Here is a 12,212-nt window from a genome sequence, read left to right as displayed (position 1 = left end):
GTGTGTGGATTATAGGCAGCTGAACAAGCTGACTATCAAAAATAAGTACCCCTTGCCAAGAATAGATGATTTGATGGATCAGCTACATGGGGCATCAGTGTTCTCCAAGATTGATCTTCGGTCGGGTTATCATCAGATTTTGGTGAAGGCAGAAGATGTTGAGAAGACGGCTTTCAGATCCAGATATGGGCATTACGAGTATGTCGTCATGCCATTCGGTGTGACTAATGCCCCGGCTTTGTTCATGGACTACATGAACCGGATCTTTCGCCCGTTTTTAGATAAGTTTGTCGTGGTCTTCATAGACGACATTCTCATCTACTCCAGGACGCAGGAGGAGCATGCTGAGCATCTGAGGATAGTGCTTAGCATCTTGAGGGAGAAGCAACTGTTTGCCAAGTTGTCCAAGTGTGACTTCTGGATGAGAGAGGTGCAGTTCTTGGGGCACGTGATATCAGCTCAGGGTATAGCTGTTGATCCAGCGAAGGTAGAGGCCGTGATACAGTGGGAATGTCCCAAGTCAGTGACTGAGATCCGAAGCTTCGTGGGTTTAGCTGGCTACTACAGGAGATTTATAGAGGGGTTCTCCAAGATAGTAGCACCCTTGACACAGCTAACCAGGAAAGACCAACCGTTTGTATGGACTGATAGGTGTGAGGAGAGCTTCAGGGAGCTTAAGCAGAGGCTGACGAGTGCTCCAGTGTTGGTAATCCCAGATGTGAGTAAACCCTTTGAGGTCTACTGTGATGCCTCTCATCAGGGTCTTGGGTGTGTCTTGATGCAGGAGAGGAAGGTGGTGGCTTATGCTTCAAGGCAGTTGAAGGTTCATGAGAAGAACTACCCCACTCATGACCTAGAGTTAGCAGCGGTGGTTTTTGCTTTGAAGATATGGAGGCACTACTTGTATGGTGCACAGTTCCGTGTGTTTAGTGACCACAAGAGTTTGAAGTACCTCTTCGATCAAAAAGAGCTTAATATGAGGCAGAGGCGGTGGATAGAGTTTCTAAAGGACTACGACTTCGAGCTTCTCTACCACCCAGGGAAGGCGAATGTGGTAGCGGACGCATTGAGTAGGAAGGCGGTGCATGTGGCGCACTTGATGATAAAAGAGATGGAGTTGCTTGAGAGTTTCAGAGACATGAAGCTACAGTTTGAGTTGGAGCCGGAATTCATTAGGTGTAGCACCTTGGTTATATCTAGTGATTTCTTGAGCTTAATCAGGGAGAGACAAGCAACGGATGTTAGTCTACAGAAGGTAAAAGAGTTACTGGGGACGGATCAGGCCAAGGAGTTTGCCTTAGGCAGTGATGGTGTGTTGAGGTTCAGAGGCAGGGTTTGTGTACCAGAGGATGTTGAGTTGAGGAAGTTGATCCTTGAGGAGGGACACAAGAGTCGTCTTAGTCTGCACCCTGGCATGACTAAGATGTACCAAGACCTCAAGGAGAACTTTTGGTGGCAGGGCATGAAAAAGGAAGTTGCACAGTTTGTATCGGCCTGTTTGACTTGTCAAAAGGCGAAGGTGGAGCATCAGAAACCCGGTGGAACGCTTCAACCTTTGGATATTCCGGTGTGGAAGTGGGATAGCATAGCCATGGATTTTGTTACCCACTTGCCTCGCACCGTGAGAGGACATGATGCTATATGGGTGGTGGTGGATCGTTTGACAAAGAGTGCTCACTTTTTGGCAGTGAATCTCAGAATGTCTATGGCCAAGTTGGCCCAGCTTTACATCCGAGAGATAGTGAGACTTCATGGAGTGCCTAGTAGCATAGTGTCTGACAGAGACCCCCGGTTCACTTCCAGGTTCTGGCAGGCACTGCAGGAGGCTATGGGTAGCAGGCTGAGGATGAGTTCTGCTTATCATCCTCAGACGGATGGCCAGTCAGAGAGGGTGATTCAGTCCTTGGAGGACTTGTTGAGGACTTGCATCTTGGACCACCTTGGCAGTTGGGATGAAGTGTTACCGCTGGTGGAGTTTACCTACAACAACAGTTACCAAGCGAGTATAGGGATGGCACCCTATGAGGCTTTGTACGGGAGGAGGTGTAGGACTCCCTTATGTTGGTACCAGGATGGTGAGTCAGTTTTGGTAGGACCTGAGTTGTTGCAACAAACCACAGAGAAGGTGCAATTAGTGAGAGATAGGTTGCAAGCATCCCAGAGTCGGCAAAAGGCATACGCAGACCGAAGAAGGAGACCCCTAGAGTTTGAGGCTGGGGAGCATGTGTTCTTGAGGGTGACCCGAACCACTGGTGTGGGGAGGGCTATCCGCTCAAGGAAGTTGTCACCTAAGTTTTTGGGTCCGTATCAGATCTTAAGGAGGATAGGACCCGTGGCTTATGAGGTTGCATTGCCACCCCAGTTGGCTAATCTACACCCAGTCTTTCATGTTTCACAGCTACGTAAGTATGTCTTCGACCCATCACATGTCTTGGAGGCAAAGGATGTGCAAGTCAGGGAGAATCTCCAGGTAGTGGTACAGCCCGTGGCTATAGAGGATCGCCAAGTGAAGGAGCGCAAGGGAAGAGCCACTAGTCTTGTGAAGGTCATCTGGGACCGGAGGACAGGCGACGCAACTTGGGAGCTGGAGGAGGACATGAGGAGCTCATACCCACATCTGTTCTGGTGAGTCTAATTTTTCGAGGACGAAAAATTTTTGTTGTTGGGGAGATATTGTAAGCCCCTTTTCTTTTGTCCCAGAGGTTTGGGCCTGGCCCTTCGTAGGCCCAAGGGCAGCCCCTCTGAAGGGCACCCTACCCTACCACCAACCCATCCATTCTCCTCATTCCTCAACTTTTCTTTTTTTAGAAACAGCAGTTCCATACCTTGCCCTCTGCTAGGTGCTCTGCTAGGGCACGAAATCACCTCCCATTTCCAAGCTAGCCTAAGCCATTCGGTACTCTAGGTAAGTTAAAACTCAAGATCTTTAGTCCGTTTTTCCCCTTCCCATTGTCTTGTACGTTGGTCTGGGTAGGGTTTAACTCTGTACTCGTGTTTCTGTACTGGTTTCCATGTTTCTAGCTCACTTCCTTGGTTCTGGAGCTGCCATTTTCGGGGATTGCGGATCTGTTGTTTTTGGTGCTCAATCGAAGGTAAGGGAAGCTAGGTTCTTTTCGCGTTTTTAAAATATGTGGTCTGTTTTCGTTTATGTTTTATGCTTAAATGATTGGAAAACGTTAGTTTTGGTATATTTCTGAGTTAGGGGTTCAAATATTCATGAAACTGTGATGTTTGACGTCTTTTTCGTTTTCTGATGCGTCGCACAGTCGCTGGGCGAGTTCCTTGGCTCGCTGGGCGAGTTCCTTGGCTCGCTGGGCTAGTTCCTTGGCTCGCTGGGCTAGTTCCTTGGCTCGCTGGGCTAGTTCCTTGGCTCGCTGGGCGACTGTGTACTTTTCTGATATGTGCAGTTTTAGAAAAATTGACTTTCCCGACTCATTAACCGTTTGATTGAGCTCAAATTTTGACATGTGGTTCATAACATGCTATTTTATGTTTTGACCGGTTGGATCGTCGATTAGATATCTGTAGCTTGAGAAATGTGTCACGCATTACTGTAGTGATTTTGGTTTTGTGATAATAAATTTTCTTAGAAATTTTGGTGTAAGAATTATGGTTGTGTGTTGTGCTTGATTGTATGAGATTAAATGAAGTCTTGTTATGTTGAGTATGAAATGGAAAACATGACTTGTTTGGTTGGTTGAGAACTTGCATGAGAATCGGATGTTCAAGATAAAGGTGGTGGATATGGTATGAAGCATAAATTTAGTGCGATAGGCGTAATTCCATGAGTCTCGTGGGGAGACCTCGTGGTGGCGTGTAGTGTATATATTAAGATAAGGATTCAAGTAAGGATCGCATCCCGAAACTCTAAAGGGTCAGTGAGTCTCAAGTAGAGCAAACTGACCCAAGTGGTGAGAGTAGCGGGAGGCCCTAGTCTTTGGCAGGATAATGGCCTTAGACGTTTAAAGGCTAACCTTGTGTGTGGTAGGGTGAAACCCATTGGCAATGGCTCTGCAGAGCAGTAGAGGCCACCACAAGTGCAAGCGTCTAGTGAATCCGATCTTAATATATGTATCCGGATAATTGAGTCATAGTGTCTTGCTTGTTTGTTATACCATGAATTATGTGCCTCTGTGTTGTATGTCTGGGAATGTTTATGCATTTATTCCTTCATACCATGATAAGTATTATATTACACTAGCTTACCCTTGCATGTTTGTGTTTGTTTTCTGTTATGTTTTCTTGTTGCGATGATCACCTTTGGTGGGAGCAGAAGAGAGAGAGGTTCGAGATGGATCCGGGAGACGCAGCGGTGCGATCTAGTTTGTCTGTCTTGATGACCTTAGGGGCAGATTCATGGCCCTAGTGCCTTGTAATTCCATGCTCTTAGAGCATTTCTTTTGCCCAACTGTTGAACTTTTAGACTGTGTTTTCTCATGGCATGGTTATATGCCTATGACCTCTTTTAAGAGTTTCTGGATGACTGTAACAGTTACCTTTTCTATCGTTTTTGTTCATCTGAGCGCTTCTCGTTATTATAACTGTGTGATGCTTTATTTAGTAGTGTAATCTATTAAAATGGGACGTCACAATATATAGATTGTCTAATCTAAAATGTTGAAATGTTGTAATTCTTAATATAATTTTTTATTGCATAAATTGAAACAAAATTATTAATCTAAATAATCTAAAATAAGATTACATGTAGGATTACTTACTCTATAATAGGGTTCTAAATATATAATTTAAAAGTATTTTAATTTATGTAATCGATAAAATTTCTTAATTTTAAATATGATGTATTATGAATGATTTTAGATTGTAAAATATAAAATTACTTTAAATTATATAATTCATTCAGTATATAAAATTATGAAGTGAGAGAATAAATCATGGAGATGTAAGAAGAAAGGCCATAGATATGGTTCTAAATTCTTGCTACACTTTTTATCTCAATCTATGACATTGCAAAAAAAAAATGTTGTTGTGATGTAGTCACATTTGATATCATGATGCACTTGTAACAAGTAAAAATAATTGTTTTAATATAATATATTAATATTGATATTATAAATATTGTAAATTTCGTAGAACTATAAACTTCAATTAAATTTTATTTATAATATTAAAATTATATATTTATAGTGAACATATTATATAATAAACTAAATAATAGTAATTAAAAACTGAATAAAACACAGCATATAATCATCAATATTAGTTCCATTAATTTATGTATTATGACCTTGAAATTTCAACTTAAGTTTATTGAATGCTGTGATTTAGAAGTTTTATTTTGTGTGCTATATTTTATGCATGTATTGTGTATAAATAATTTTAAGTATAAAATCTTAATTTCAACAATTTTGATTAAAAACATTTAACTATAACTTTAAGAAAGATCAAATACAGACTATCAGAAAATAATACTGTATACACAACTTTTTATCATAATCAATCTTAAATTAAAATTGTATAACATAGTTTTTCACATGAGTATAGTAATTTAAATATATACATATATAATTAAACTTTTAAGAAAGTGAAATTTAAATATAATTCAATTTATATAATAAATTTACATTTACTTGTTCATCACCTTATCTCTAATTGATTATTTGACAGGGACAAACCAAGCTGTGCTGACATGTGAGAGATTCACACATACCTGTAAGTATATATAATAAATTTATTGAGTTTAACAATAATTGCTTTAAAAGTTATATCAGAAAAAAAAAAAAAATCTTAAAAGTATACATCTTTAACCTACAGTGTGTAAAATTAAGATTTTCTCTGTAAAAAAAAACTTTTCTTTGAATCAACTAGTTGCCTAGTTGATATTCATTTTGAAGGTAAAGTAACAATTAAGAAAGTGGGGAAACTACTGAAAATTTAAAGTAATAAAATGACTTAAATGTATATAAATAAGCTAAGAACTAAAACATAAAATGTGTTCAAAAACTTCAGTGGATATGAACAAAATCTAAATGCAGATATCACACTATTTACATAGAATTGAAGAGAAACATGTTCAAACTCAAACACATTACAGATTCAGCAACTATTAGATATTCAAAACTATAAATCTGTTCTTGTTATGAAATTCAGTGAATGGATGATACAACAAACAGAGTCAGTCACCTTGAATTTTACAATGAAGCAAAAGAAAGAGATGAAATTTGACAAGAACAGCTATAGAAAAACAGAACCCTTTTCAGAATGGGGTCAGTTCTAGAAAAAAGTTCATTAACTTGATATTGTTTTGTGCACCTTAATTGTACAAGCATCAGAATGCTAATAATATGAGGAAAAATTCACAAGAGGGCAATGCAAGGCACTAACTTAAGCTGTACATTTTTCTAAGCATTGCAGAAAAACAAAGGCAGAAAATTCACATTTATGATGGTGCTTACAGATACATTTTTGCCTTGTGTTCTTCACATAGAATGCCAGAAACCTCTTCTCACCTTCCTCCTGAAAGGTTTACATGCCTGGATACTGAGGTCCACAGCTGCTGCAAGTGCCATGAAGATGGCGGCGTCCTCCACGCATGTCACGTGTCGCATCGCGAGTTGGACCAACGGTTTGCTTTGCTTTCCTTCTCCTTGAATCCTGCAACTCATGACAAAACCTCCAACCAAAGGACTCAGTGCACCAAAGTCTCCACTGCTTTGTGGACTTGGTATTGGACTTGCTGCTGTGGTTGCAGTTCTCAGATGTTTCTCAGTGTCTATGAAAAACTCTCCACCCTTTTCAGCATTTATGTGTATTTCAGACATGAGGACTTCACCTCCCTCTTGAGCTTCAGACAAAAGATGGAACTTGCAGCAAACGGTGTCTCTGATGCCACGCTCGCGCCATGCTTCGAGCTTTCCCCATGGATGCCAGCTCTCTGATCGGCCTGTGTCAGGCCGAACAATCAACCAAGACCCTGGGTTGGATCTGGCAACCCAATCACAACCTGAAGATGGAACAAAGGGAGTTGTTATGAAGGCTGCAGCGACAGCCGAGCCAGAGAGATCGTGTATCGTCACCTTCCACCCCTTTCTTTCTCTCCTCTCTGTCTCCAAGTTAGAAATCTCGGTCGTAGAGCCTGTCCAGTACGCGCTCAACGGGTCAACCTGGGAAACCCTGTCATTCCATAACTATCAAAAGTTTGATTAACAACAAATGTTTAAACTACCGTCACACAGACTAAGATATCAGGTCCAACTGATATAAACAACAAAGAAAACACACTACCAATTTTCTACTTATGAAGATAAGACTTTAGATAATTCAAGCTTCCATTGGAGAAGAAGACTAGTTAACTACATCAATTCACACATACATTTTGGTAAAAGTGTTTTGTCTGAGCTTTAGGATGCAAGGAAAAGTGTAAGTAACACAAATCTCAGTCATTGACCAAGAAACCAATGCTTGATATTTTAACACATCCAAGATCTCACAATGATATTGATTTCAAAGTTAAAACTTGGATGCATGTTATTTGAGAACAAAATTGTGACTTTTAAAGATTTCTGAGAAGGGTCAACATGGTTGAAAGTAAAATAGATTTTGCAAGTTTCCTATCACCTGTCCTTACTAAACTTGCAACTGAAGATTGGTTGCTTGATAGATCCTTGCAGTTGAACTATCTGAGGACTCAATGTTGTGATATCTTCAAACTGGAATACATATCTAGGGTCAGGGTCTAGTTTCACTTTTAGATGTAGCTCGGTACCCGGCTTTCCGTTCTCCTGTTTGTTCTTGCCAATACCTATCCAGCCGTTGAAAAGAATCAACGGCTTTCCTTCACCCCACTCGGGGCCGACGTGCATTTTAAAGATCCCTATTTGCTGCCTTTTGATGCCAACTCCACAATGGGATGCCTTCCTCCCTGAAAACACAGCAATCTCCAAACAACCATGAGTGTTGGAGAAGCATCCAGGTGCTAACAATGCTTTTAAATCAGATTCCTCAAGGTAAAAGCTAGAGGCAATGTTCTGAGTGTCAGGTGTAACTTCTGCAGAGGATATCACAGGGACTGAAGATGTTTGAACTGGAAAACCTCGAAGCCGAATCTCACAAACACAAGGTAGTGAGAGTGTTTGAATGCCGGATTTTCCGGTGTGCAGTTCAATTCCGGTGCATCGCAACCCCAGAGAACCTATTGACAACCTGATGAAGGCCTGAGGATCCATGTTTGTCAGAATTGCCTCCCCATTATTGCTTTTAAAGCACTAGTTCACAAAATTTAGATGCCCTGAGAAACATAAGACAGAAACAAGGATTAGTTAGTCAAGAGAAAATTAAGCATGCATTTGTTTGATTAGTATTAGAAAAGTCACCATACAGTTAAACTTTATGTCCTTATAACAAACAATAACTGAGAAAAAAAGAAATATAGCACAATGAACCAATTATGATGGCTAAGCAAACATTTTACACTGTGTTGTACAATTTCCACATGACTATATGCTGATAGAAAAAGAAAGACACTCTACTTAGATCTACTGATTCCACTTAATGATAGCTTAGGTGCCAAGAGACCATACATAAGAACAAAACCAGTTTTTAAGTTCGTTAACTTCATCATAGTTTGCATTCAAATAAAGCTTTATAGAAAACAAAAACCTTTTTTTACTGAACTTACAAATTGAAGTCCTCAAAAATGGAGTTAACCATCTAAGATATCATTAAAGTTTTCAAAAATGCGTTCGGTTAATGTCAAATGTAAACCGGCATATACAAATCAAGTAATTAAATTGCCAGAACAAAGTCAACTAATGCCTTATCCAATGATGATCAAAAAATGTAGCACCTGAAAAAGAATATCAACCATGTCTCACAAGTATACTGGTTTATTTCAAAATGAACTCTTGCATTAATGAAATAAAGTGTAAAAGGGCATCAGCATATATTGCAAAACCATTTCTTCATTATGTCAAAGACAAACCAAATAACAGATTGCCACAGGACTATTACACAATATAGATGCCATTCTCAATTACTGGGCAAATAAGTTGACAAGCCAATAACTGAAAAACTTATCATGAGTATGTGACTACTTTTCCAAGTGAACACCTTTCAGAAACTATACTTCAACTTAAGCTTTTATGTTTAAGTATAAACCTTACTTGTATTTGAAATTTTCTACTTGTCATGAAGGTGCCCATGTTTACTTTTCTGGTTATTCACTTTTTCCAACAAAAGAAGAAGGCTATCTTTCTCTAAAAAAAATTACATTTAACAGCTTCATTACTGCATGAGGCTGTATGCAATACACAAAAAGTATACCATTTGGATTCTTAAAACAGCATAAAATTACTGTACCAAGTATACCATTCTCTAACAGGTAAAGGTTCATTTCTTAGCAAAAGAAGATGGAATATAAGCAATTTCTTTGACTTTAAGCAAAGATATAGATCAAACCAAATCATGAGTAAGACAAATTAGGTAGAAGGAAATTAACAGAATCAAATAACTGATCAGGTTAGCTCAAACTCATTTGGAAGTTATGAGGCAACCCTCATCTTTGACCAAAGCCCCAATCACATGTTAATATGCCAATCTTTGAACAAAATAACAAAAAAGTCAATTAGACCTACCAAGTCCTTTTTGTCCATTATGAAGAATATTAAAATATCAGTAACAGTCATGCCCACAAACATCTCTCTCTTCAACCTAAGATAGCTTGCATTTCCAGAAACCAAAAGCACTTTCCAATAAAGAGACTTCTTACAAGTTTACTTACAGCAGAGTCAGAAGTTAGCAGTATAAGCATATAACCATTCTCAACAAAACTCAAGCACCCCATTGATCAAATGAATAAACCGATTCCACAAACTCAAATGAACTTAAAACTGTTACAGAAGCTATCAATTGTGATGATGCGAAAACCTCTCAACAAACATTTCATCCAAGTATGAATTTGCAATACACAAAAAAGCAGCAGGTGGAGCTCAAGAACAAGAAACAGAACAAAACAAAAAGTCAAAGTCATTAGGCACATAAAAATGCAACTTGAGCTCATCTAGTTCACACGTAATGCACCAAACTCCCTCAACCTTTCACACAGAGGATTAAACCTTAAAAAACACATAGGCTCAGGTTTACATGCATAACAAGAAATCCCAGAAGGAAAAAAAAACAGCAAAGTAAAATAAAATAAATAAATAAAACAAACAAACAAACCAAAAAAAAAAACCCAGAAAGAGAAAACAGGTTTTTTAACATGACATACAAAACCCAGGTGAAAAATCTCACCTTTTGCAGCCTCCAAATCCCAAAACTGGAAAAGGGTCGTTCCCAAGAGAAGGGTGTTGAACAACAAAAGCAAGAAAAGAGGAAAAAGGAAGATGAAGGTATATATTATGAAGCAGAAGATGATTGTGCACAGATCACGAGGGTAATAACCCAAAAATCAATGAAATGTTTGCACAATCTCTTCTTTTTCTGTGGCATGCTTTTGTGTTTTTGGTTATGAGAGAGAGGGGAAAAAGAAGAGAAAGATTGAATATAATAATATAATTATTAGTTTAATAATTCAGAAATTATGATCTCTACACCATTTCTCACGAAACAGACGGAGAAAGTAAAGGAATCACATTTGTTTTTTCTTTCTTTTTATGACATTCCAATGTACATGATTATGGAATTTTGACAAAAGAATTTAAGGTTTAGTTCTATTTTTAAGAAACACTTCAATGTCTAATTTTAGTGTTAAGATAATTTTTATCTAACTTTATTTCCTTTTAAAATCATTTCTTATTTTATGTGTATCATAAACTTTCAAAAGTTAAATACTTTACACAAAGAAAATTTGATAGAATAATTTCATTGTTATGATTATAAATAAATTAAATCCAAGTCAACAAATTATGACAGAACTAAAAACAGTACAATTAATATCTCACTATATTTAGTTTTAAATTTCTTTTAAAAAAAGAGATAAAAGTGATTATTTCTTATGATTAGTAAAGAAACATTTTGTAAATAAATTCTCCATTTATATTTTTAATAAAAGTAGGACGAAAACATGATTACTTAAAATGAGGTGTAAACTTAATTCTTTTTCCAACCTTTTGCTTTTAAACTTTTAAACTTTTATTTTTGTCCCCTAATTGATTAATCTATTAAACTATCAAATTAGTATAGCATATATTAAGATCATCACTGTTCTTTTTTGTTTGCACATTGATTTTACAAGTAAAATACCATAATGTCAAAATATCTTACTAAAGTGTGGATTTTATGACTTTTTTTAATTAAAAGCTTTATTTATAAATTAAAAACAATTTTCTCAAAATTTCTCTACTCTTTGTTTTTTCTACTCCATAAATGATAATAAACAACTTCCAAATTTTCAATAAATGAATTTCCCTATCTGAAAAAAGAAAAACTCTTATACCTAAAACTTCCATTATGTATCTGATGTTCCTTGAATTATAGTCTGTCTTAATTAATTAGTAATTAATTTAAGAAATTTGTCTTGCCAAACCAATATTATAGTATTTTAGAATTAAAAATTAAAAACTTCACAGCTGTCTTTTGAAGAAGAAAAAAACTTTGAATTTTATTAAAAACAATTGTTCAACAACCAGAAACTTGTATATGAAGTATGAACAAGAATAACTGGGAACTTGGATTTTGTGAAAAGAGTCTGACACTATAGTTGGAAGATAGAATCATAAATATTAAATACAAAACATTATTTTATGCAACATGTTCAAACAAATTTATCTATATAAATGAAAATTCAAAAAATTAAAACTAATTTATTCATGAATTAAAGAGATTATATGTTGCTCAAAATGAATTTTAATTTGTGAAAAAAAGATAATATATATTTTATAGTTTTTTTTTAATAAATTCAATGAACTGGTCGTGAATACAGCTGTAATGAAAAGAGAGTGTAAGAAATGAAGTTAAGAATCGCTATCAGATGCATGTGCCTCACTTCATCACTTCTATAATCATCTTTTTCTATCTCTTTTTCAATTCATTTTTTTAAGTGTATTATACCAAAACTTGTTTTTTGTTTTATTAAAAATTAAAATATGAGTTTGCAATATTCAATCTACTATTTATTTATGTCCATCTATAACTTATCACAATTAATAATATTATTTTTGAATATATATATATATATATATATATATATATATATATATATATATATATATATATATATATATATTATTTTATTCTTGTAAAATTATTTTCTACAC

At 36.5% G+C, this 12,212-nt stretch overlaps 1 protein-coding gene across 2 annotated transcripts; it reads right to left on the bottom strand.

The window, feature by feature from the left end:
* Positions 1–5,442: 5,442 nt before the first annotated feature.
* On the bottom strand, positions 5,443–10,552 carry LOC114167120. Of its 2 annotated transcripts, XM_028052082.1 has the most exons (4): positions 10,249–10,552; positions 7,576–8,245; positions 6,414–7,131; positions 5,443–5,668 (listed from the first exon to the last, which is right to left on the bottom strand). In XM_028052082.1, the coding sequence occupies exons 2-3, from the start codon at positions 8,181–8,183 to the stop codon at positions 6,438–6,440; spliced, it is 1,302 nt and encodes a 433-aa protein (XP_027907883.1). In that variant the 5' UTR covers positions 8,184–8,245; positions 10,249–10,552; the 3' UTR covers positions 5,443–5,668; positions 6,414–6,437. The 2 variants fall into 2 exon arrangements, with proteins under 2 accessions (XP_027907883.1, XP_027907882.1); XM_028052081.1 differs by lacking the exon at positions 5,443–5,668 and having other exon boundaries at positions 6,194–7,131.
* Between the last annotated feature and the right edge of the window lie 1,660 nt (positions 10,553–12,212).

This window comes from Vigna unguiculata, chromosome 10 (genome assembly GCF_004118075.2).
Source record: "Vigna unguiculata cultivar IT97K-499-35 chromosome 10, ASM411807v1, whole genome shotgun sequence".
Lineage (NCBI taxonomy): Eukaryota > Viridiplantae > Streptophyta > Magnoliopsida > Fabales > Fabaceae > Vigna > Vigna unguiculata.
The sequence above is the reverse complement of the archived record's forward strand: the minus strand, read 5'-3'. Positions and strand labels throughout refer to the sequence as shown.

What these genes read in the sequence shown, in the direction of transcription:
- LOC114167120 (XM_028052082.1), bottom strand. Translation starts at nt 8,183, where the DNA reads ATGGATCCTCAGGCCTTCATCAGGTTGTCAATAGGTTCTCTGGGGTTG. An exon ending in TGCAAGTTTAGTAAGGACAG is followed by an intron (nt 7,132 to 7,575) that starts GTGATAGGAAAC and finishes ATGGAATGACAG; the next exon opens with GGTTTCCCAGGTTGACCCGT.